The sequence below is a fragment of the Gadus morhua genome, chromosome 11 (assembly GCF_902167405.1).
Source record: "Gadus morhua chromosome 11, gadMor3.0, whole genome shotgun sequence".
NCBI classification, from domain to species: Eukaryota; Metazoa; Chordata; class Actinopteri; order Gadiformes; family Gadidae; genus Gadus; species Gadus morhua.
This window is the reverse complement of record NC_044058.1, coordinates 9853205-9878756: the sequence shown is the minus strand read 5'-3', so window position 1 is coordinate 9878756 and position 25552 is coordinate 9853205. Positions and strand designations below refer to the sequence as shown.

Here is a 25552-nt window from a genome sequence, read left to right as displayed (position 1 = left end):
AGGAGGACATCCTGAAGACTCAGGAGAGGGAAGCAGGTGGTCTTAAGGCAAGTAAAAAAGAAAAAAGAGTGAGCCAGAAAACCGGCCCTGATAGGTGCACTGCTGTACTCTCTACTGTAATAAATGATGAATTAAAGAACCACATTAAAGATGTGATGAAAAGAATTCGGCGGGCGCATGCACTTCGGACACTGGGACTAAGCCACCCCTCTAAATAGTGACGTCCCTGGTATAAGGATAGAGATAAGTTTAGGTAGGCCTACTTGATGACGGCTCTGGGCGGCAAGCGGAGCTGGGTGTTGTAGCCTAATGGAACCAACGTTTATCACTTGATGAGACAGCACAATATACACCCCCTTGGCCCCTTCCATTATTTACAAAATAAAGAATGTTCAGAGCTCTGCATTGGGAAATTAAAGGTAACCAGTTCAGGTGTTTATTGTTACAGCAAAGGTGTTCTGTTCTTGCTGTGTTCAGGACAGCTCTGAAATTCAGCCACAATATGCTGAACTCTCCCTCTGAGAACGAGAAACAAATTTTGTGTAGATGGCTACATTGCGTATATAGGCATAATCAACGAGAAACTAATTTGGCTTCAGAATTTTATTCAAGGTCAATTGACATTCTTAAAATGATGGTCACCAGCCCCATTCCACAAATGCCCCAACAAATCAGTTTGACGAGACGAGAGCATATCGATTAGGCTACAGTTGATTTTAGATGAGAAGTGCAACTGCAGTTGCTCCTCCTGCACCTGCAGCAGCTGCGCCCGCACCCGCACCTACAACCAAGCAAGACATAACATTTATGAAGGGACACAACAAAACAACTTTTTTGCTTTGTTCATTATATTCTTTTTGTTTCAAGTCAAGAAGGAAACAAATATCCTTTGAAAAGTTGTTTTGCGTGAACTCCCTTTCATAGACCCCATATGATAATCAGTTTGCGTTTGTTTCGGGTCGCCACACATTATAGGCTTACCTGCTGCGGCCATTGCGGCGACCGCGGCCACTCCAGCGGCCCCCAGAGCGATAGGACCAGTGACAACACCTTCATAACAGATCAGCAGACAAACACAATTAGCAACATGATCATTATATGGCAAAGGATTGGAACACGTAGGATATGAAAACTATTTTAGTTTGATTTACAAGCAACTTATTTTACAGGTTTTATTTGAACGACTTATGAGGATGGCTTACCAACTGTTCCGATGAGGCAAAATATTACTAAACAAAAGAAGAAGACAAAAGCAATCTTTAGATTTGTAGGCTATTACTTTTAAGTATAGGGCTAGCACCAAACATATTCAATTCGAAACCCTGGATAATTGTTCTTTACCAAAAATGTTAAAGACAATTAAGCTACTTACGAAAACCCATGTTGCAGAGAGATGACAAGGCCGCTATCCTTTTTCCCTTTATATGGGGAGGGAGAAAGAGAAAACGAAAGCTATACACCAAAGTTGTATAGGCGTGAACCTCCTAAAATTGCGTAATTTGATTGCTTCTTTATCTTGGGATATATAGGCCTAACCCATGATTGAGATCTCGAACTCTAAAGGCATTATTTTATCAGCGGAGGGCGCATTGCCCTAACAACGTGAGCTAAACAACAAGTAGGCTACAACATGTTCTAGACTAAATGACACTCATGACATGAACACGTCCTGAGATGATTAAATAATGCCAAAGTTTTTTTTAAACTGCAAATTACCCATGTCAACTTTTTCTGCACCTTGCGCCTTATCATGCTTATCATACGCTTAATCAAAAATTAGGCCTTTAGCATTATTTAAGCAGCTGAGGGCGTTTTCACGGGCTGATTTCAAAGAAATGGTCTGACTTCCCCATGGCCAGAGACGCCATGGGGAAGTCAGACCATTTCTTTGAAATCAGCCCGTGAAAACGCCCTCAGCTGCTTAAATAATGCTGACCATTCACTGCAACCAGGTCTTAAACCCTCTTTTACGACAACCTTTAGTAATGCCTTTAGGAATACCACTCTGACTCACTTTCACCTGACCAGGTTTTATGGCCTGTTTCACATTTGATAATAAACTCATCGAGTTAGATATCAAATGTAATAAACTTTCTCATGTCAAGAAAGTTATTTTTTTCATGGGGAAGTCAGACCATTTCTTTGAAATGAGCTCCGTTTTCTTTTCTTTCGTTTTTTGTCGCGCGGTTCGGATCCCTAACTTGATTGGAGATGGGTTCATTTCGGTATAAGGTTAGCGATCGTAAAATAAATACTAATACAATTAGAAGTTGTCTTTAATTTGGATTAAAATTGTTTCCGAGAGCGCATTAATGGATACATTTTCTAACCTATTTTCCTTGAACTCACCCCAATATGTAGACTTAAATCATACCAACTCTTACATTTGTTTAGCTTATTTATATTTTTGAAAAGGAGGACATCCTGAAGACTCAGGAGAGGGAAGCAGGAGGTCTTAAGGCAAGTAAAAAAGAAAAAAGAGTGAGCCAGAAAACCGGCCCTGATAGGTGCACTGCTGTACTCTCTACTGTAATAAAAATTATGAATTAAAAAACCACTTTAAAGATGTGATGAAAAAAATTCGGCGGGCGCATGCATTTCGGACACTGGGACTAAGCCATCCCTCTAAATAGTGACGTCCCTGGTAAAAGGATAGAGATACGTTTAGGTAGGGCTACTTGATGACGGCTCTGGGCGGCAAGCGGAGCTGGGTGTTGTAATGGAACCAACGTTTATCACTTGATGAGACAGCACAATAATACACCCCCTTCCATAATTTTTAATCTGTCAGAAGCCTCATCTGACCCAAATCAAATGGATGTCCATAACAAAATAAAGAATGTTCAGAGCTCTGCATTGGGAAATTAAAGGTAACCAGTTCAGGTGTTTATTGTTACAGCAAAGGTGTTCTGTTCTTGCTGTGTTCAGGACAGCTCTGAAATTCAGCCACAATATGCTGAACTCTCCCTCTGAGAACGAGAAACAAATTTTGTGTAGATGGCTACATTGCGTATATAGGCATAATCAACGAGAAACTAATTTGGCTTCAGAATTTTATTCAAGGTCAATTGACATTCTTAAAATGATGGTCACCAGCCCCATTCCACAAATGCCCCAACAAATCAGTTTGACGAGACGAGAGCATATCGATTAGGCTACAGTTGATTTTAGATGAGAAGTGCAACTGCAGTTGCTCCTCCTGCACCTGCAGCAGCTGCGCCCGCACCCGCACCTACAACCAAGCAAGACATAACATTTATGAAGGGACACAACAAAACAACTTTTTTGCTTTGTTCATTATATTCTTTTTGTTTCAAGTCAAGAAGGAAACAAATATCCTTTGAAAAGTTGTTTTGCGTGAACTCCCTTTCATAGACCCCATATGATAATCAGTTTGCGTTTGTTTCGGGTCGCCACACATTATAGGCTTACCTGCTGCGGCCATTGCGGCGACCGCGGCCACTCCAGCGGCCCCCAGAGCGATAGGACCAGTGACAACACCTTCATAACAGATCAGCAGACAAACACAATTAGCAACATGATCATTATATGGCAAAGGATTGGAACACGTAGGATATGAAAACTATTTTAGTTTGATTTACAAGCAACTTATTTTACAGGTTTTATTTGAACGACTTATGAGGATGGCTTACCAACTGTTCCGATGAGGCAAAATATTACTAAACAAAAGAAGAAGACAAAAGCAATCTTTAGATTTGTAGGCTATTACTTTTAAGTATAGGGCTAGCACCAAACATATTCAATTCGAAACCCTGGATAATTGTTCTTTACCAAAAATGTTAAAGACAATTAAGCTACTTACGAAAACCCATGTTGCAGAGAGATGACAAGGCCGCTATCCGTTTTCCCTTTATATGGGGAGGGAGAAAGAGAAAACGAAAGCTATACACCAAAGTTGTATAGGCGTGAACCTCCTAAAATTGCGTAATTTGATTGCTTCTTTATCTTGGGATATATAGGCCTAACCCATGATTGAGATCTCGAACTCTAAAGGCATTATTTTATCAGCGGAGGGCGCATTGCCCTAACAACGTGAGCTAAACAACAAGTAGGCTACAACATGTTCTAGACTAAATGACACTCATGACATGAACACGTCCTGAGATGATTAAATAATGCCAATTTTTTTTTTAAACTGCAAATTACCCATGTCAACTTTTTCTGCTCCTTGCGCCTTATCATGCTTATCATTCGCTTAATCAAAAATTAGGCCTTTAGCATTATTTAAGCAGCTGAGGGCGTTTTCACGGGCTGATTTCAAAGAAATGGTCTGACTTCCCCATGGCGTCTCTGGCCATGGGGAAGTCAGACCATTTCTTTGAAATCAGCCCGTACGATGACGCAGCGGAGAGAGACGTCAAGATATTTATTTCAGTGCTGTTTTTACACTAATTTCTGCTTTTACACTAATTTATTTTACACTAATATGGGGTCTATGAAAGGGAGTTCATGCAAAACAACTTTTCAAAAAGAATATAATGAACAAAGCAAAAAAGTTGTTTTGTTGTGTCCCTTCATAAATGTTATGTCTTGCTTGGTTGTAGGTGCGGGTGCGGGTGCAGCTGCTGCTGGTGCAGGAGGAGCAACTGCAGTTGCACTTCTCATCTAAAATCAACTGTAGCCTAATCGATATGCTCTCGTCTCGTCAAACTGATTGGTTGGGGCATTTGTGGAATGGGGCTGGTGACCATCATTTTAAGAATGTCAATTGACCTTGAATAAAATTCTGAAGCCAAATTAGTTTCTCGTTGATTATGCCTATATACGCAATGTAGCCATCTACACAAAATTTGTTTCTCGTTCTCAGAGGGAGAGTTCAGCATATTGTGGCTGAATTTCAGAGCTGTCCTGAACACAGCAAGAACAGAACACCTTTGCTGTAACAATAAACACCTGAACTGGTTACCTTTAATTTCCCAATGCAGAGCTCTGAACATTCTTTATTTTGTTATGGACATCCATTTGATTTGGGTCAGATGAGGCTTCTGACAGATTAAAAATTATGGAAGGGGGTGTATTATTGTGCTGTCTCATCAAGTGATAAACGTTGGTTCCATTACAACACCCAGCTCCGCTTGCCGCCCAGAGCCGTCATCAAGTGGCCTACCTAAACGTATCTCTATCCTTTTACCAGGGACGTCACTATTTAGAGGGATGGCTTAGTCCCAGTGTCCGAAATGCATGCGCCCGCCGAATTTTTTTCATCACATCTTTAAAGTGGTTCTTTAATTCATAATTTTTATTACAGTAGAGAGTACAGCAGTGCACCTATCAGGGCCGGTTTTCTGGCTCACTCTTTTTTCTTTTTTACTTGCCTTAAGACCTCCTGCTTCCCTCTCCTGAGTCTTCAGGATGTCCTCCTTTTCAAAAATATAAATAAGCTAAACAAATGTAAGAGTTGGTATGATTTAAGTCTACATATTGGGGTGAGTTCAAGGAAAATAGGTTAGAAAATGTATCCATTAATGCGCTCTCGGAAACAATTTTAATCCAAATTAAAGACAACTTCTAATTGTATTAGTATTTATTTTACGATCGCTAACCTTATACCGAAATGAACCCATCTCCAATCAAGTTAGGGATCCGAACCGCGCGACAAAAAACGAAAGAAAAGAAAACGGAGCTCATTTCAAAGAAATGGTCTGAGTTCCCCATGAAAAAAATAACTTTCTTGACATGAGAAAGTTTATTACATTTGATATCTAACTCGATGAGTTTATTATCAAATGTGAAACAGGCCATAAAACCTGGTCAGGTGAAAGTGAGTCAGAGTGGTATTCCTAAAGGCATTACTAAAGGTTGTCGTAAAAGAGGGTTTAAGACCTGGTTGCAGTGAATGGTCAGCATTATTTAAGCAGCTGAGGGCGTTTTCACGGGCTGATTTCAAAGAAATGGTCTGACTTCCCCATGGCGTCTCTGGCCATGGGGAAGTCAGACCATTTCTTTGAAATCAGCCCGTGAAAACGCCCTCAGCTGCTTAAATAATGCTAAAGGCCTAATTTTTGATTAAGCGTATGATAAGCATGATAAGGCGCAAGGTGCAGAAAAAGTTGACATGGGTAATTTGCAGTTTAAAAAAAACTTTGGCATTATTTAATCATCTCAGGACGTGTTCATGTCATGAGTGTCATTTAGTCTAGAACATGTTGTAGCCTACTTGTTGTTTAGCTCACGTTGTTAGGGCAATGCGCCCTCCGCTGATAAAATAATGCCTTTAGAGTTCGAGATCTCAATCATGGGTTAGGCCTATATATCCCAAGATAAAGAAGCAATCAAATTACGCAATTTTAGGAGGTTCACGCCTATACAACTTTGGTGTATAGCTTTCGTTTTCTCTTTCTCCCTCCCCATATAAAGGGAAAACGGATAGCGGCCTTGTCATCTCTCTGCAACATGGGTTTTCGTAAGTAGCTTAATTGTCTTTAACATTTTTGGTAAAGAACAATTATCCAGGGTTTCGAATTGAATATGTTTGGTGCTAGCCCTATACTTAAAAGTAATAGCCTACAAATCTAAAGATTGCTTTTGTCTTCTTCTTTTGTTTAGTAATATTTTGCCTCATCGGAACAGTTGGTAAGCCATCCTCATAAGTCGTTCAAATAAAACCTGTAAAATAAGTTGCTTGTAAATCAAACTAAAATAGTTTTCATATCCTACGTGTTCCAATCCTTTGCCATATAATGATCATGTTGCTAATTGTGTTTGTCTGCTGATCTGTTATGAAGGTGTTGTCACTGGTCCTATCGCTCTGGGGGCCGCTGGAGTGGCCGCGGTCGCCGCAATGGCCGCAGCAGGTAAGCCTATAATGTGTGGCGACCCGAAACAAACGCAAACTGATTATCATATGGGGTCTATGAAAGGGAGTTCACGCAAAACAACTTTTCAAAGGATATTTGTTTCCTTCTTGACTTGAAACAAAAAGAATATAATGAACAAAGCAAAAAAGTTGTTTTGTTGTGTCCCTTCATAAATGTTATGTCTTGCTTGGTTGTAGGTGCGGGTGCGGGCGCAGCTGCTGCAGGTGCAGGAGGAGCAACTGCAGTTGCACTTCTCATCTAAAATCAACTGTAGCCTAATCGATATGCTCTCTTCTCGTCAAACTGATTTGTTGGGGCATTTGTGGAATGGGGCTGGTGACCATCATTTTAAGAATGTCAATTGACCTTGAATAAAATTCTGAAGCCAAATTAGTTTCTCGTTGATTATGCCTATATACGCAATGTAGCCATCTACACAAAATTTGTTTCTCGTTCTCAGAGGGAGAGTTCAGCATATTGTGGCTGAATTTCAGAGCTGTCCTGAACACAGCAAGAACAGAACACCTTTGCTGTAACAATAAACACCTGAACTGGTTACCTTTAATTTCCCAATGCAGAGCTCTGAACATTCTTTATTTTGTAAATAATGGAAGGGGCCAAGGGGGTGTAGGGTAGACTGTGTACAGTTGAGTACAGGGTACAGTTGAGACATCCGTAATATCTTTAGTGCGCAAACATGCTTCTGCGCTGATTTTTGCTCTGCACATGCGTATAGACGTCCTCTTTCAGCGTGGGAGATTTGAACTGTGTGTGTGGCTCCGCTACGAAGTTATCGGCAAAAGTCTGTTTTTGCAGGTACGATTTTGACTTCACCATGTCCATTTCGCAATGAATACCTTCTTACCCCTTTGTTACTCAAAAAGTAATGTTGCATATTTGTAAACGTTAGTTTGTGCTCTAAAAATAGATATATTGCATGGCATAGTTGCATTGAAGGGCATTACGTAATACTGTGTAATGTGCCAGGAGGTCATCGGGGGACAGTTGAGACACATCGTCTCAACTGTACCCGACCTAGAACACCGTTGCGTTACATGTGAAGCGCTTGCCCGTTTATGACGACAGGGTTTGAATCACAATTAGACCAAATTAAAGACATTTGTGAATTCATATTGATGTGTATATATATATATTTCAACTGTATACTATGAATCTGTGCATTTTACTTGTATGAATGTTGCCAAAACTTCAAAGTTTAAAGTGAAATACAACAAGTGGTTAAACGAGTACAGTTGAGACAGATCATCCTATAGGCAGCTTTACACATTAACTAATAGACTATACTTTTTAAAGCGTGTTTTAATGTTTTTTTGTGTAGCTAGTATATTTATATTGTCATTTAGACATTACATAATACAATTAGGTGTAAAATGTTTATGTTCCTTCCAAAAGAATAATGGTACAAACGTTGGCAGTAGCCTAAATTATTGTGGTGTGTGTGTTTGTGAGAGAGAGAGAGGGGGGGGGGGACTTTGTATTTATTTATTTATGTATTTATTTATTTCCCTACTTGCTTACTAACTTATTTGTACTATGCCTGTTACAGGATGCCACGATCGAGAGTTAGGTCTACAAATAGGGGAGTGCCACCAGAGGACTTAGAGAGGGCTTCCAGGTCTATTGAGTCAGGATTGTCATACAGGAAGGTCGCTGAGATCTTTGGCATACCGCTTTCTACATTGGGCCGCTACATGAGGAAGAAAGGGACAATGGCAGCGCAGGGAGTAACAGGGCGTCCCTCAGTAGGCTAAAGGGAGTGCAATGCTGTGTTTACAGTACAGCAGGAGCAGAGCCTGGTAGCCTATGTCAAGAAGGCTGCGGCGATGTATTATGGTTTACCGCCAAAAGAGGTAGGACAGTATTCAACAAGACTAAAAGGGGGTGACTAGGCCAAGTAAAATGACAAAAAGCATATGCCTAACTAGTTTTGTAAAAAAATAAATAAATGTCTGCTAAGTGTAATGTAATGTCTTAGCCTAACGTGCTTTTTGCATTTCTAAATGTTTAAATTTGTTTGTTTGTTTAAGGTCCGCAAACTTGCCTTTGAGGTTGCCAAGACGTACAACATAAAGATCCCGGATAAGTGGAATGAGAAGTCCATGGCCAGTGCCAGCTGGTTCACAAATTTTATGAAGAGGCATCACAAGCTGTCGATCAGAAGGCCCCAGGCAACCAGCCTTTACAGGCAGAGTAGCTTTAATGAAACGAATGTGAACAAGTTCTTCACCAAGCTCACATCAGTGTACAGCAAGTACCAGTTTCAGCCACAGGATGTCTGGAATATGGACGAAACCGGACTCATGACAGTCCAGAAGCCAGGCCACCTTGTGGCAACGAGAGGGGAACGCCGGGTGGGGAGCATCACCTCGGCAGAGAGGGGAACCCTCGTGACGATGGCACTGGCCTGCAATGCCATGGGGAACATCATCCCACCCCACTTCATTTTCCCCCGGAAAAGGTTTTTGCCCCATTTTGTGCTGGGTGGTCCTGAGGGGTGCCTTGGCACAGCCAATGGGAGTGGGTGGATGCAGGAGGAGGATTTCTTGACTTACCTCAGGCACTTTGTGCATCATACAAGGGCGTCGGCGGAGAAAAAAGTCCTCCTCCTGCTGGACAATCATTCCTCCCACATTTCAACGGCCGCAATCAACTACTGCAGAGAGAATGGGGTGGTCATGCTGTCCTTTCCACCCCATTGCACACACCACCTGCAACCCCTTGATAAGGCAGTGTATGGGCCATTGAAGAGGCTGCTTGCAAGTGAGATGGACCAGTGGCACCGTCACCACCCCGGCAAAACTGTGACAATCTACGACATGCCATCGCTGCTGAACACCATCCTGCTGGAGGCGGCATCCCCAAGAAACATCTTGAAGGGGTTCAGCAGCACGGGGATTTGGCCGCTGAACAAAGACATTTTCCCAGCTGATGTCTTCCTCCCAGCCTCGGTGACAGACAGACCCCCTCCAGTCATCCCTGGGCCATCCCATGACGACCCCTCTCTCTCTCTCCCTGGGCCATCCAACACTGACCCCTCTGTGATGTGCAGCGCGGATCTCTCTCTCTCCATCGCCGGCCCATCCAATGCCGACCCCTCTCTCTCCCTCGCCGGCCCATCCAACGCCGACCCCTCTCTCTCTCTCGCCGGCCCATCCAACGCCGACCCCTCTCTCTCCCTCGCCGGCCCATCCAACGCCGACCCCCCTGTGATGCGCCGCGCCGACCCCTCTCTTTCTCTCGCCAAGCCATCCGCCGACCTCTCTCTCTCTCTCTCGCCGGCCCATCCAACGCGGATCTCTCTCTCTCCCTCCCTGGGCCTGCTGCCGATGTGTCATCACAGCTTCTTGACGGCTCCCTCACCCTTGTGTTCCCAGAATTCCCAGACTTGGAGTTGGTGACCATTCTTTTGGGGGAACCTGAAGAAGTTGTCGTCACTACTGAGGTAAGGAAAACTCATACCACATTTAATAATTGATTTCACATTATGATTTTGAAAATGCAATGCTCAGTTTTGATGTGTTTGCAATAAAAAAATGTTTGTGCTTTTGTCAATCTTCACTAGGAAAATTAATTTTCACCCGAGAATGTCATGCCCTTTCCACCTGCTGGCCCGAGGAAAGCGAGCAGCAGCAGGAGGAAGAGGAACACAGAGATCCTCACAGACACTCCAGTAAAGGAGGCTATGGAGGAGAAGAAGGCTGCACCAAAAAAGGTGAAGCGCAACCAACATGAAGGAGATAAAAAATTTGAGGGAAGGTGGGGAAACAAAAAACATATGAGGATACTCAATGCCTTGTGTGCTCGGAATGGTTTTCTGATTCAAGACCAGGAGAGGATTGGACGGCCTGCTCTGTTTGCTGTATGTGGTCCCACACTGCGTGTACCCCTGGTGGTGCTAGTAGTTCCATGTACACATGCCACCATTGTGAGTAGGGCTAACATGTATGTATCTTTGGAAAAAAAATTACGTAACAAACTTTACAATTGAAATAGATTTTAAATATTGAATACCCAGCTTTTAACCTGACATGATGGTTCCTAAATATTTGTTATTATATTTGTTACAAGTTTGTTGTTATTATATTTGTTATAAGTTATTTGTTTAACCAGTTTTTTAATATTATATGATGACATTGATGAGTTGAAAAAATTAATAAATGTAGCCTAGGCTAAGCTTAAAAAGTGGATGTTTGTTGTTTGCTTTACCCTGCTATTAATAGATGGTGTGATGTAAATGACATTGATTATAGACTTATGGATTGTAGTCTATGGTATTTTAACCTAATACATTAGAAAAACACATGAACACATAATTATTTCAATGATTTAAATACAAAGACAAAGACTGCAAAGACTGGCATGTCACATTTCCAGTGTTTTCAATGGAGTCTCAACTGTACCCGCGACTGTCTCAACTGTACCCTACCATTTTTCAGCGAGGGTACAGTTGAGACAAAAGTGCACTTTTTTTATTTGATTGATTGCATAAAAATTAGACACCTTCAAGATATAAATCCTTGGTTATATTTTGGCACACACCCTGAAAATATGTTAAGTCTAAAATAATTTCTTTTTTGGTGTCTTTTAATAGTCTAATTTGTGTGAGGAAGCTGGTAAAAGTAAACGTGTATCCAACTGTACTCAGTCTACCCTATATTGTGCTGTCTCATCAAGTGATAAACGTTGGTTCCATTAGGCTACAACACCCAGCTCCGCTTGCCGCCCAGAGCCGTCATCAAGTAGGCCTACCTAAACTTATCTCTATCCTTATACAACACAGTCTCACTCCGAGAACGTCAAATACCGACTGTTGGCAAAGGCCCTTTAGCGTCGGTGACTGACGGGAAAGGTACCCTTTTTATTCGGTCGGTGACGGTAAAGGTACCCTTCGGCGTCTTCTGCATACGGAATGGGGGGTGCCTCACTACGTCTCTAATAGACGATGTGAGCATCTTTCCTATTGGATAGTTTTTTAGGATATTCTTCTGTGAAAATGGCGGACATACTTTTTATCCTGGGTGGAAAATATGATATTTTAGAATAGTTACACCATTAAAAGTGTTTATGTAAACATTTTTAGCGAGAAATGTGCATTTTACTTTCATAATCGTCGTTCGGCGAATGTGAAGGATGTTTGGTTTGATAGATATGACGAAGAATATTTCATCGGGCGATAATGGCCGGCGTACAGGCATCCCGGGCTCACGAAAATAGGTGACACTGTCACGTTATTTAATCTATTGAAACGTGATCAGGTACACGTATTTTCTAAATGTTCGTGTCAAAAAGCAAAATTTTCAAACTCATGCATATCAATTGGAAGTATTTGTCGTGATTTGTCACTAAGCACGACTTCCATCTAAGGTTCTGTCCGGGAGCTTTCTCCCTATTGTCCCTTAAGGAGCTCCGTACAGAACATTTATTGTTAAAAATTGTCTGTGATAACTAAGAATATGACAGCTTTTCCAGTCTCACCAATATGCGCACAGATCGCACGGTTTGACACTTTCAAGATGCGTGCAGTAGCCTACATACGCCAAATGACCATTTCGTGTGCATACGATACGCAAAACCCAGCATTAACTACTGTGGAGGGCGGATACGTCCATTTCGCGTGCATATGATACGAAAAACCCAGCATTAACTGAATGGGAGATGCAATATTTTAGGACAGATTCACCATTTAACGTGTTTCTAATGACATTTCTAGCGAGAAATGTACTTTTCCCTTGAATAATCCTCAGTCAGTGAATGTGTATGATCTTTATTAATCTTTATTATCTGAATGGGAAATGCAGCTCACGTGTTTCCTGCTTTTGTGTTATTAAACCGTTACTTTATGTAACTTTTAATGATATCATCTTGTTAGAAACACGTACGTTTTCGTGAACACTGGATTACGTCGCATTTCAACATAAAATAGCGTGTTATACACACACACGCACACACACACACACACACACACACACACACACACACACACACACACACACACACACACACACACACACACACACACACACACACACACACACACACACACACACACACACACTGCATTTCGCTGCCAAATATATAAATACTAAGGCAGAATAAAGAATAAATTAATTCATTATCATTCAACTTCAACATGCGTTATTACAGTATAGTGGTGGAGGGATGACGTGTGTTGGCCAACCCGGAAGTGAGCGTCGCCCTGGGTTCCCTTGACAAAAAGCCAACGGGTTTTTCCATTTGATTTTGGATTATTGCAGAAAAATTAGCATCTTTGAAGCACCTCCTCAAAAACTGAAAATAAATAAAAATAACTGTGCTCCAAAGAAAGAAATGTAAACCAATGCATTCCGAATCGGAGTGTTTCTCCGATTTTTCCATGCTACACAGAACGAAATGTAAACCCATGCAAATAAAGACTTCATGGTCATAATCATTTAAATATCATTAATCTCCTGAGGGTGGTATTCTATTTTTTTCAACGGGGCTGAATCCAGTCACTTGACCGTCATGGTTGCTATGGTGGTTGCTATCCACCAGCCCCTCTAATCCTTACATGGCTCTAAAAACCATAAAAACCACGCGGCAAATGAGCTGCCGTGATTTGTGTTGTTTTTGTCGTAAACTAGTGTCCGATGGTTAAAAAATAGACGGATATTCCAAGGTGTCCTTAAAAGGCAGCTTGGATGTTTTTATTTTCTGCAGTTTAGACTTCTTCTATAACCTATTTTTGAAAGCAAAACACCAAGCTCATTGATTTAACGAGGCAGGGTTATTTGTTTTATTTATTAAATAAATATTTATGAGAGGTCATTCCTTCTCCTGAGTTTTCTTCCTATTTATGTCTAGTGTACAACCCTACTGTCCACAAACATCACCCCCCCCCTCCCCATATGGATTTGGAGAATTGTTGCCACGTCCCAGTGGTGGAGGTATCATATATATGAAAGAGGGCATTCAATTATACTACAATGATCAATTAGGAGGCCGAAGCCCTAAAGGAAGTGATGCAATAGGTGACTGGGTCGACGACATTTAAGTAAGCTTTACTTTGAGGTCTCTTATATATCAAAGGGGGTCTCAAAGGACGCATACGCTTCAACCTGTGGCTCCGGTCCTACAGGAAATGACTCAGCAAGTGCTCCATCTCGTTGCACCTGCACCCAGCGGCTCGCTTGCAAGATTTTGGCCTGAAGTTATTCCCAGACCTACACCGTAGCCATCCAACCTGCATATCTGAGAATCAGGCCTCTCTTTAATAATGACAAAATGTATGAGAGAAATACACATTAACTTTTGACTCATAAGCGGCGTGGTGCCGGCTCCTTTTGACCTTTTGACCCCAGACTTCTGGGGGAATAGCTGAATCAATTCATTAGTCAATCAAAAGCATGTAAATATTTTCCCGGTGACGTAAGAGGGAGAACAAGGTGTCCTTCAACATCTACGCTTCCAGGCGATTGCAACGGTGCCACACATGAGCATATTCGAACATGTTTAATGGTAGTAATTAGCTGTCGAAATTGGAGGCCTTAATCAATAATGAGCAGCTATTGATTTGCTTCCCGATAGAAATTTGTGACAAATGACATGTTATTTAGCCTCTACACGTTGAGTTGAGTCCAATGACACCAAGCATGACACTCTAGAAAATGGTAACATGTATTTTACATGGTACACCTAGGTCTAGGACATGATCTCGGTGTAGCAAGAGGGCGAGCTTGATCTCATTGGACTCAGCTTAACGTGTAGATGCTAAATAACATGTAATTTGTCAAAAATCTCCATCGGGAAGCAAATCTATAGCTGGTCATTATTGATAAAGGCCTCCAAAATCGACAGCTAATTACTACCCCGAAACATATTCAAATATGATCATGTGTGGCACTGTTGCAATCGCCTCGAAACGTAGATGTCAAAGGACACCTTGTTTGCTCCGTTACGTAACCGGGAAGATATTTTCATACTTCTAATGAATTGATTCATATTTTAAGGTTCTCGGAGTGAGACTTTAAGCGGCTGCAGCAGAAGTGTTGAGACGAAAGATGATATCAAGACATTTATAGAATATTCACATTCACATTATGATTCTTCGTCATAACATCCGACCAAACATCCTTTACAGTCACCAAGCGAGGATTATGAAAGTCCAGGCCCCCCCTTCCGGCACTCAAGGTCCGACTGGGCCAAGTTTAGGGCAGGAAGGGCCCCCCATTCCGGCCCTCGGGGTCCGACCGGGCCAAGTTTCGGTGCGGGGGTCCCAGTTAGGCCTTAGAATAAGGTATTCAAATTTCAGGGCGGTAGGACCTTCCTATCTCAAAAACTGTTTTTCCACCACATTCTGAACCATTAGGTCTTGCAGGTAACACATCTGAGGGGCTTTGTCCTTTAGGCCGAAGCCCTAAAGGAAGTGATGCAATAGGTGACTGGGTCGACAACATTTAAGTATGCTTTACTTTGAGGTCTCATATATATCAAAGGGGGTCTCAAAGGACGCATACGCTTCAACCTGTGGCTCCAGCCCTACAGGAAATGACTCAGCAAGTGCTCCATCTCGTTGCACCTGCACCCAGCGGCTCACTTGCAAGATTTTGGCCTGAAGTTCTTCCCAGACCTACACCCTAGCCATCCAACACGCATATCTTAGAATCAGGCTTCTCTTTAATAATGACAAAAAGCTATTAGAGAAATACACATTCACTTTTTGTTATCTCATAAGCGGCGTGGTGCCGGCTCCTTTTGACCTTTTGACCCCAGACTTCAAAAACGTGGCCACAGGCCAGCTGTGACTACACACCTTAAGCCACAAATGTACACCTCCATCCCACAAAAAATGGGGACTAGAAACTAACCTCTGTCTTATGTACATTTACCGTACTGTGGGAGGTCACACCCCTTTTCCGGCCTTTTCGAGATAGCTAGGGATGCTAAAATGTTTACACACATTTCCCGGGGCCCCGAGAACGACATATCCGAGATTTGGAGTTCTAGCCCTTAGAGAAAAAAAGTTTTCCCAAATGGACTGTCATTTGGACAAAGCCCCTCAGAAGTGTTACCTGCAAGACCTAATGGTTCAGAGGAGAAGTGGTGGAAAAACAGTTTTTGAGATAGGAAGGTCCTACCGCCCTGAAATTTGAATACCTTATTCTAAGGCCTAACTGGGACCCCCGCACCGAAACTTGGCCCGGTCGGACCCCGAGGGCCGGAATGGGGGGCCCTTCCTGCCCTAAACTTGGCCCAGTCGGACCTTGAGTGCCGGAAGGGGGGGCCTGGACTTTCATAATCCTCGCTTGGTGACTGTAAAGGATGTTTGGTCGGATGTTATGACGAAGAATCATAATGTGAATGTGAATATTCTATAAATGTCTTGATATCATCTTTCGTCTCAACACTTCTGCTGCAGCCGCTTAAAGTCTCACTCCGAGAACCTTAAAATATGAATCAATTCATTAGAAGTATGAAAATATCTTCCCGGTTACGTAACGGAGCAAACAAGGTGTCCTTTGACATCTACGTTTCGAGGCGATTGCAACAGTGCCACACATGATCATATTTGAATATGTTTCGGGGTAGTAATTAGCTGTCGATTTTGGAGGCCTTTATCAATAATGACCAGCTATAGATTTGCTTCCCGATGGAGATTTTTGACAAATTACATGTTATTTAGCATCTACACGTTAAGCTGAGTCCAATGAGATCAAGCTCGCCCTCTTGCTACACCGAGATCATGTCCTAGACCTAGGTGTACCATGTAAAATACATGTTACCATTTTCTAGAGTGTCATGCTTGGTGTCATTGGACTCAACTCAACGTGTAGAGGCTAAATAACATGTCATTTGTCACAAATTTCTATCGGGAAGCAAATCAATAGCTGCTCATTATTGATTAAGGCCTCCAATTTCGACAGCTAATTACTACCATTAAACATGTTCGAATATGCTCATGTGTGGCACCGTTGCAATCGCCTGGAAGCGTAGATGTTGAAGGACACCTTGTTCTCCCTCTTACGTCACCGGGAAGATATTTACATGCTTTTGATTGACTAATGAATTGATTCAGCTATTCCCCCAGAAGTCTGGGGTCAAAAGGTCAAAAGGAGCCGGCACCACGCCGCTTATGAGTCAAAAGTTAATGTGTATTTCTCTCATACATTTTGTCATTATTAAAGAGAGGCCTGATTCTCAGATATGCAGGTTGGATGGCTACGGTGTAGGTCTGGGAATAACTTCAGGCCAAAATCTTGCAAGCGAGCCGCTGGGTGCAGGTGCAACGAGATGGAGCACTTGCTGAGTCATTTCCTGTAGGACCGGAGCCACAGGTTGAAGCGTATGCGTCCTTTGAGACCCCCTTTGATATATAAGAGACCTCAAAGTAAAGCTTACTTAAATGTCGTCGACCCAGTCACCTATTGCATCACTTCCTTTAGGGCTTCGGCCTCCTAATTGATCATTGTAGTATAATTGAATGCCCTCTTTCATATATATGATACCTCCACCACTGGGACGTGGCAACAATTCTCCAAATCCATATGGGGAGGGGGGGGGTGATGTTTGTGGACAGTAGGGTTGTACACTAGACATAAATAGGAAGAAAACTCAGGAGAAGGAATGACCTCTCATAAATATTTATTTAATAAATAAAACAAATAACCCTGCCTCGTTAAATCAATGAGCTTGGTGTTTTGCTTTCAAAAATAGGTTATAGAAGAAGTCTAAACTGCAGAAAATAAAAACATCCAAGCTGCCTTTTAAGGACACCTTGGAATATCCGTCTATTTTTTAACCATCGGACACTAGTTTACGACAAAAACAACACAAATCACGGCAGCTCATTTGCCGCGTGGTTTTTAGAGCCATGTAAGGATTAGAGGGGCTGGTGGATAGCAACCACCATAGCAACCATGACGGTCAAGTGACTGGATTCAGCCCCGTTGAAAAAAATAGAATACCACCCTCAGGAGATTAATGATATTTAAATGATTATGACCATGAAGTCTTTATTTGCATGGGTTTACATTTCGTTCTGTGTAGCATGGAAAAATCGGAGAAACACTCCGATTCGGAATGCATTGGTTTACATTTCTTTCTTTGGAGCACAGTTATTTTTATTTATTTTCAGTTTTTGAGGAGGTGCTTCAAAGATGCTAATTTTTCTGCAATAATCCAAAATCAAATGGAAAAACCCGTTGGCTTTTTGTCAAGGGAACCCAGGGCGACGCTCACTTCCGGGTTGGCCAACACACGTCATCCCTCCACCACTATACTGTAATAACGCATGTTGAAGTTGAATGATAATGAATTAATTTATTCTTTATTCTGCCTTAGTATTTATATATTTGGCAGCGAAATGCAGTGTGTGTGTGTGTGTGTGTGTGTGTGTGTGTGTGTGTGTGTGTGTGTGTGTGTGTGTGTGTGTGTGTGTGTGTGTGTGTGTGTGTGTGTGTGTGTGTGTGTGTGTGTGTGTGTGTGCGTGTGTGTGTATAACACGCTATTTTATGTTGAAATGCGACGTAATCCAGTGTTCACGAAAACGTACGTGTTTCTAACAAGATGATATCATTAAAAGTTACATAAAGTAACGGTTTAATAACACAAAAGCAGGAAACACGTGAGCTGCATTTCCCATTCAGATAATAAAGATTAATAAAGATCATACACATTCACTGACTGAGGATTATTCAAGGGAAAAGTACATTTCTCGCTAGAAATGTCATTAGAAACACGTTAAATGGTGAATCTGTCCTAAAATATTGCATCTCCCATTCAGTTAATGCTGGGTTTTTCGTATCATATGCACGCGAAATGGACGTATCCGCCCTCCACAGTAGTTAATGCTGGGTTTTGCGTATCGTATGCACACGAAATGGTCATTTGGCGTATGTAGGCTACTGCACGCATCTTGAAAGTGTCAAACCGTGCGATCTGTGCGCATATTGGTGAGACTGGAAAAGCTGTCATATTCTTAGTTATCACAGACAATTTTTAACAATAAATGTTCTGTACGGAGCTCCTTAAGGGACAATAGGGAGAAAGCTCCCGGACAGAACCTTAGATGGAAGTCGTGCTTAGTGACAAATCACGACAAATACTTCCAATTGATATGCATGAGTTTGAAAATTTTGCTTTTTGACACGAACATTTAGAAAATACGTGTACCTGATCACGTTTCAATAGATTAAATAACGTGACAGTGTCACCTATTTTCGTGAGCCCGGGATGCCTGTACGCCGGCCATTATCGCCCGATGAAATATTCTTCGTCATATCTATCAAACCAAACATCCTTCACATTCGCCGAACGACGATTATGAAAGTAAAATGCACATTTCTCGCTAAAAATGTTTACATAAACACTTTTAATGGTGTAACTATTCTAAAATATCATATTTTCCACCCAGGATAAAAAGTATGTCCGCCATTTTCACAGAAGAATATCCTAAAAAACTATCCAATAGGAAAGATGCTCACATCGTCTATTAGAGACGTAGTGAGGCACCCCCCATTCCGTATGCAGAAGACGCCGAAGGGTACCTTTACCGTCACCGACCGAATAAAAAGGGTACCTTTCCCGTCAGTCACCGACGCTAAAGGGCCTTTGCCAACAGTCGGTATTTGACGTTCTCGGAGTGAGACTGTGTTGCCTTATACCAGGGACGTCACTATTTAGAGGGGTGGCTTAGTCCCAGTGTCCGAAGTGCATGCGCCCGCCGAATTTTTTTCATCACATCTTTAATGTGGTTCTTTAATTCATCATTTATTACAGTAGAGAGTACAGCAGTGCACCTATCAGGGCCGGTTTTCTGGCTCACTCTTTTTTCTTTTTTACTTGCCTTAAGACCACCTGCTTCCCTCTCCTGAGTCTTCAGGATGTCCTCCTTTTCAAAAATATAAATAAGCTAAACAAATGTAAGAGTTGGTATGATTTAAGTCTACATATTGGGGTGAGTTCAAGGAAAATAGGTTAGAAAATGTATCCATTAATGCGCTCTCGGAAACAATTTTAATCCAAATTAAAGACAACTTCTAATTGTATTAGTATTTATTTTACGATCGCTAACCTTATACCGAAATGAACCCATCTCCAATCAAGTTAGGGATCCGAACCGCGCGACAAAAAACGAAAGAAAAGAAAACGGAGCTCATATCAAAGAAATGGTCTGACTTCCCCATGAAAAAATAACTTTCTTGACATGAGAAAGTTTATTACATTTGATATCAAACTCGATGAGTTTATTATCAAATGTGAAACAGGCCATAAAACCTGGTCAGGTGAAAGTGAGTCAGAGTGGTATTACTAAAGGCATTACTAAAGGTTGTCGTAAAAGAGGGTTTAAGACCTGGTTGCAGTGAATGGTCAGGCCTACTTTATTTTTTTTGAGTGAAGGGTTACTTTATTCTTTTTTTGGGAGTACGACGCACAACTCGGCACGCAATGCGAGAAAGATCGATATAGAGCTAAGTTGCAACATGAGAAGCGAATTTCAGAAAAGAAAAGAAGCTAAAAAGCTAAACTGCCAGGCGCTCTGGAAAGGAAAACGTATTCATTTATGTATTAATTTATTTTTATGTTAAGTTGAACTTCTCTATTGTTACTTTAGTCATAATAAGTAGCCTATTCCTAGGCTTTGACCCCTCAGTCATAGCAGCAAAAACATAGTGGTTTGTGTGTGTGTGTGTGTGTGTGTGTGTGTGTGTGTGTGTGTGTGTGTGTGTGTGTGTGTGTGTGTGTGTGTGTGTGTGTGTGTGTGTGTGTGTGTGTGTGTGTGACTGTGTTCTAGTATACTTCAGCCTACACAGAAAATGTTCGAAAATGAAATAATAAAATGATAAATATGAAAAGGGTGGATGTCAATAATTTAATGATAACCATGTTGTATGATAACGTTTTACTCCCAAAAAAAGAGTATTGATTTGTTCAGATTTTGTTTTTATCACTTGCACTTACAGCCACCGCCAGGCGGGGGCTGTAACTGCAAGTGATAAAAAAAGAATCTGAATGATTTCAGTTACAGCCCCCCCCCCCCTTGGCGGGGGCTGTAACTGCAAGTGATAAAAAAAGAATCTGAACAAATCAATACTCTTTTTTTTCTTTTTCTTTTTATCTAAAGAGATAAATTTAGGTAGGCCTATAGATGACGGCGCTGGGCGGCAAGCGGAGCTGGGTGTTGTAATGTAACCAACATTTATCATTTGATGAGACAGCACACTAATATACCCCCTTCCATTATTTTTAATCTGTCAGAAGCCTCATCTGACCCAAATCAAATGGATGTCCATAACAAAATAAAGAATGTTCAGAGCTCTGCATTGGGAAATTAAAGGTAACCAGTCCAGGTGTTTATTGTTACAGCAAAGGTACCCAGCTCTGTTCTTGCTTTGTTCAGGACAGCTCTGAAATTCAGCCACAATATGCTGAACTCTCCCTCTGGCCTGGAATTTAACATTTTAAAGCATTGCTGCATCCCTTCAATATAAAAAAATATATCCAAGACAATGAAATGCTGTAATGTTTTTATTGAATTTTGTGTAGACGGCTACATTGCGTATAGGCATAATCAACCAGAAACTAATTTGGCTTCAGAATTTTATTCAAGGTCAATTGATATTCTTAAAATGATGGTCACCAGCCCCATTCCACAAATGCCCCAACAAATCAGTTTGACGAGACTGAGAGCATATCGATTAGGCTACAGTTGATTTTAGATGAGAAGTGCAACTGCAGTTGCTCCTCCTGCAGCTGCAGCAGCTGCGCCCGCACCCGCACCTACAACCAAGCAAGACATAACATTTATGAAGGGACACAACAAAACAACTTTTTTGCTTTGTTCATTATATTCTTTTTGTTTCAAGGTAAGAAGGAAACAAATATCCTTTGAAAAGTTGTTTTGCGTGAACTCCCTTTCATAGACCCTGTAACCCCTTTCGAATACACGGCAACACAGGAACAGTTCTTTTTGGAAAACGGGCGTTTATTGATGCCTTTCTTCTTGCTGTACACACCATCCACGCCGTGAGAACTTAAACACAGTAGGCTACAATACAGTACGTCAGATAACGGTTTGCATCAATAAACACTAATAAAGAAATGAAATTACAAAAATACAATACCTCGTTGGCTGCTTGTAACGAAAAGAGGTTCTAACAGAGGTTTGCTTGAAGTTTCTTATCATACAGTGCATTTAACTTGTAAATCTTTTGAGGAGCTGAAGACAACGTGCTTATGGCTCCAACTTTCTTGCATGTTCTCTCCTCTTATCAGTCCGTGGGGGGCGTAACATTACAACAATTGTTCCGCCTTGCAACACAATTAACAAAATACACATACGTTCTCTCCAGGAGATGAACAATCACACATTTGTAATCATATTTTATAACCTTGCTCATCATGAACTTATTTATTAATATTTATTTATTTACACATATTTAAAGCATTTATATAATATGACATGTACCCTATTTAAAGTACTCTTTCAGCAACAGCTACACTCCCACCAAATCACTCATTGACCTGAGATGTGGGATTTCTCCCTTTTATCTTCACCAGTTTTAAGTATCTGTGTGCGTGTGTGCATGACTGTGTGTGTAGCCTGTGTGTGTGTGTGCGTCCTAAACGGCTTCTACTAGCGTTACTATTTTGTGAATAGGTCTTTCTAAATGAATCAGTCTTGTGTGAGGTTTGCCCTTGTCGACAGAAGTCTCACTGAGCACCAGCTTCAGCTTGCGCACTTTGCCATCTCTTCCAGGCTGAGCTTCGATTACTCTTGCGAGCTTCCATTCATTTCTTGGGGCGCACTCGTCCTTGAGGATCACAATGTCGTTCACTTGTGAGTTCCTTGATGGTCCGTGCCATTTCTGACGTTGTTGTTGGTTCAGCAGATATTCTCGCTTCCATCTTTGCCAGAATTCATTCGCCAAGAACTGCACCTTTCTCCATCTCTTGTGCAGATACAGATCCTCTTTACAGAACTGTCCAGGAGGTGGCAGTATGACTGCAGATTTCATGGTGAGAATATGGTTTGGCGTAAGAGGCTCTGGAGCTGTTGGGTCGTGGAGATGTTCAACACTCAAAGGTCGGCTGTTGATAATGGCCATCGTTTCGTACATGAGCGTCTTCAAGCTTGTGGTGTCAAGTCTGTTTGCCCACTTGTCGAACATGGTCGTCAGGATGCTTCTAATTGTTCGAATTTGGCGCTCCCAGACTCCACCCATATGACTTGCTGATGGGATGTTCACAATGAATTCACAACCGATTTCCCTTTGGCGCTCTTGATCCATGCCCTTGAGTAGCTCTGCAAACTCTCTTCTAGCACCCATAAAATTTGTCCCCTGATCACACCTCAGTTGTCGCACAGGGCCTCTGATGGCTATGAGTGTTCTGAGGGCGTTAATGAACGCATCAGTGGTCATGTCGTCTAGGGTCTCTATATGCACTGCTCTAGAGCATAAGCAGGTAAAGATCAACCCATATCGTTTAAGTTCTTTTCTTCCTTCTTTCACAAGGAATGGACCAAAGCAGTCGAGTCCGCAGTAGGTAAATGGAGGACTTGTCAGAGTTCTCTCTTCTGGGAGATCTGCCATTTGTTGAACTTCTGTGGTTCTCCTATACTTTCTGCATGGGACGCACTTGTAGATGTGAGAGGAGACGACACTTCCGCATCCAAGAATCCATATGCCATTTGCGCGTATCTCGTTCATTGTCATCCCTCTTCCTTGGTGGTGTACACGTTCATGGTGATACTTGACAATCAGGTCTGACACGTGTGCTTTCCGTGGCAGTATTGCTGGATGCTTCACATCGTGGTGCAGAGCTGACTGAGACAACCGTCCTCCCACCCTGAGGATATCATTCACATCAAGGTAGGCGTTCAGTCGGTAGAGCTTGTTGCGCTTGCAGAGTTTTTTAGCTCCGTTGCATTTGATTTTCTTTAGTTCATCAGCAAAGGCTTCCTCTTGTGTAAGCTTGATGATGAACAGCTCTGCTTCGCGTCTCTCTTCCAGGTTTGTAGTTTCGCCGGTCCCTACTTGACCTCCACTACGTTTCCTGATGTATTTCTTTAGTCTAGCGACAGCCTTCACAGCTCTTGACCAGTCTGAGAACTTACTTAGATGGCTGAGCAATGGGTTTTTGATTTCGACTTTGACAGTATGAACATAGGCTTTCCGCAGTTCTGGGTCAGCATCATCCATTTCTACTATTGGTTCTTTAATTGACAGATTGGGTTGCCAAAGGAAGTCTGGTCCCTTCAACCAACAAGAGTCCTTCAATTGGGCTGCACTGGCTCCTCTAGACGCCAGGTCTGCTGGGTTGTCTTCGGAGCTGACATGGTGCCATTGTGCAGAGTCGGTACTTGATTTGATTCGCTGTATGCGGTTCGCAACGAATGTATGGAATCTCTTGGCATCATTATTCACATAGCCTAGTACTACCTTTGAATCAGTCCAGTAGTACTCTGGCAGAGCTTCTATTTCCAGCTCTCCTCTGATGGAGTCACCACTGCGCACAGAGGTGACTGCAGATGATAGTTCAAGTCTTGGGATTGTGGTCAGTTTCGTGGGGGCGACCCTCGACTTTCCCATGATGAGTGAACAGCTGACCTGTCCGGTTTCACTTGTGACTCGAAGGTACGAGCAGGCACCGTAGCCTATGCAACTTGCGTCTGAAAAGTTGTGTAGTTCATACTTTGAAGTCTTCCCGAATTCTTCAGGTGAGTAACTTCTTGGGATTTTCAAAGATGCCAGCTCAGGTAAGTCTCTCAGCCATGACTCCCACCGTGGGCGAACGTGTTCTGGAAGCGCTTCGTCCCAGGTTACCTTCTCGCTGCACAGTGTTTGAAGAATCTGCTTACCGAGCAGTATGAATGGCGCCACAAAGCCAAGTGGGTCGAAGACAGAGGCGATAGTTGAGAGCACTCCTCTTCTAGTGAGTGGTTTGTCCTTCACGATGATTCTGAATTGGAACTCGTCTGCTTCAACACACCACTGGACACCGAGGGCTCGTTCGATGTGTTCTCCTAGTGCTATGTCTTGATCCTTGACTTGAGTACATTCTGTTGGTGGCACTGAGTTGATCACATCCTTACTGTTTGACACAAACTTGTGTAGTCTCAAGTTTCCCGTTCTGCATAGGGCTCTTGATTCTTTGATCAGGCTGATTGCCTCTGTGGTTGTGGAAACACTTGTTAGGCCATCATCAACGTAAAAACTTCTCTGGATGAACCTTATCGCCTCTTCATTGTAGTGGCCGCGGCCTTGTGCGGCAAGGTGCTTGAGGGCAAAGTTGGAGCAGCCGGGTGATGAAGCTGCCCCAAACAAGTGCACGCGCATCCTGTACACCGAGGGTTTAGAGTTCATATTGCCTTTGTCCCACCAGAGGAACCTCAAGTAGTCCTGGTGTTCTCTTGCCACGTGGAATTGGTGAAACATCTTCTCAATGTCACACATTATGGCGATTGGGCCCTTCCTGAATCGGATCAGCACACCGACCAAAGCGTTCGTCAGGTCTGGTCCAGTTAAGAGGTGATCATTGAGCGATGTATCTTGGAAACGTGCAGAACAGTCGAAGACTACGCGTATCTTCCCTGGTTTGTGAGGGTGGTAGACTCCGTGGTGCGGAATATACCATGCTGGTTGCTTGTGGAGTTCAGACTCTGGGACTTTGACAGCGTCTCCACGAGCAATGATGTCATTCATGAATAGAACATAGTCATTGTAGTATTGTTC

General features: G+C 42.3%; 2 protein-coding genes and 1 long non-coding RNA gene across 12 annotated transcripts; 1 reads left to right on the top strand and 2 right to left on the bottom strand.

The window, feature by feature from the left end:
* Positions 1-409: 409 nt before the first annotated feature.
* LOC115553311 (uncharacterized) lies at positions 410-1628 on the bottom strand. Of its 2 annotated transcripts, XR_003978432.1 has the most exons (4): positions 1373-1628; positions 1203-1229; positions 982-1050; positions 410-781 (listed from the first exon to the last, which is right to left on the bottom strand). It is a non-coding gene; the product is annotated as an uncharacterized LOC115553311 (long non-coding RNA). The 2 variants fall into 2 exon arrangements; XR_003978431.1 differs by lacking the exon at positions 1373-1628 and having other exon boundaries at positions 1203-1366.
* Positions 1629-2860: 1232 nt separating this feature from the next.
* Positions 2861-25178, bottom strand: LOC115553305 (uncharacterized). Of its 4 annotated transcripts, XM_030369441.1 has the most exons (5): positions 4168-4218; positions 3824-3869; positions 3654-3680; positions 3433-3501; positions 2861-3232 (listed from the first exon to the last, which is right to left on the bottom strand). In XM_030369441.1, exons 1-5 carry the CDS (start codon positions 4210-4212, stop codon positions 3168-3170), a joined length of 252 nt encoding a protein of 83 aa, XP_030225301.1. In that variant the 5' UTR covers positions 4213-4218; the 3' UTR covers positions 2861-3167. The 4 variants fall into 4 exon arrangements, 1 of the variants encoding a protein (XP_030225301.1); XR_003978426.1 differs by lacking the exons at positions 3433-3501; positions 3654-3680; positions 3824-3869; positions 4168-4218 and adding an exon at positions 21941-25178; XR_003978428.1 differs by lacking the exons at positions 2861-3232; positions 3433-3501; positions 3654-3680; positions 3824-3869; positions 4168-4218 and adding exons at positions 21329-21596; positions 21941-25178.
* LOC115553307 (uncharacterized) lies at positions 5429-11518 on the top strand. 6 transcript variants are annotated; one of them, XM_030369444.1, is made up of 7 exons: positions 5429-5447; positions 6379-6424; positions 6568-6594; positions 6747-6815; positions 7016-7634; positions 8867-10281; positions 10402-11507. In XM_030369444.1, exons 5-6 carry the CDS (start codon positions 7545-7547, stop codon positions 10235-10237), a joined length of 1461 nt encoding a protein of 486 aa, XP_030225304.1. In that variant the 5' UTR covers positions 5429-5447; positions 6379-6424; positions 6568-6594; positions 6747-6815; positions 7016-7544; the 3' UTR covers positions 10238-10281; positions 10402-11507. The 6 variants fall into 6 exon arrangements, 5 of the variants coding, with proteins under 5 accessions (XP_030225304.1, XP_030225305.1, XP_030225307.1 ...); XM_030369445.1 differs by lacking the exon at positions 5429-5447 and adding an exon at positions 5980-6080; XM_030369446.1 differs by lacking the exon at positions 5429-5447 and adding an exon at positions 8386-8689 and having other exon boundaries at positions 6120-6424; positions 10402-11518.
* Positions 25179-25552: the final 374 nt, after the last annotated feature.

What these genes read in the sequence shown, in the direction of transcription:
- LOC115553305 (XM_030369441.1), bottom strand. Translation starts at nt 4,212, where the DNA reads ATGATAAGCATGATAAGGCGCAAGGAGCAGAAAAAGTTGACATGG. An exon ending in TTGCCTCATCGGAACAGTTG is followed by an intron (nt 3,502 to 3,653) that starts GTAAGCCATCCT and finishes TCTGTTATGAAG; the next exon opens with GTGTTGTCACTGGTCCTATC. An exon ending in CGCCGCAATGGCCGCAGCAG is followed by an intron (nt 3,233 to 3,432) that starts GTAAGCCTATAA and finishes GCTTGGTTGTAG; the next exon opens with GTGCGGGTGCGGGCGCAGCT.
- LOC115553307 (XM_030369444.1), top strand. Translation starts at nt 7,545, where the DNA reads ATGCGTATAGACGTCCTCTTTCAGCGTGGGAGATTTGAACTGTGTGTG. An exon ending in GCAAAAGTCTGTTTTTGCAG is followed by an intron (nt 7,635 to 8,866) that starts GTACGATTTTGA and finishes TGTTTGTTTAAG; the next exon opens with GTCCGCAAACTTGCCTTTGA.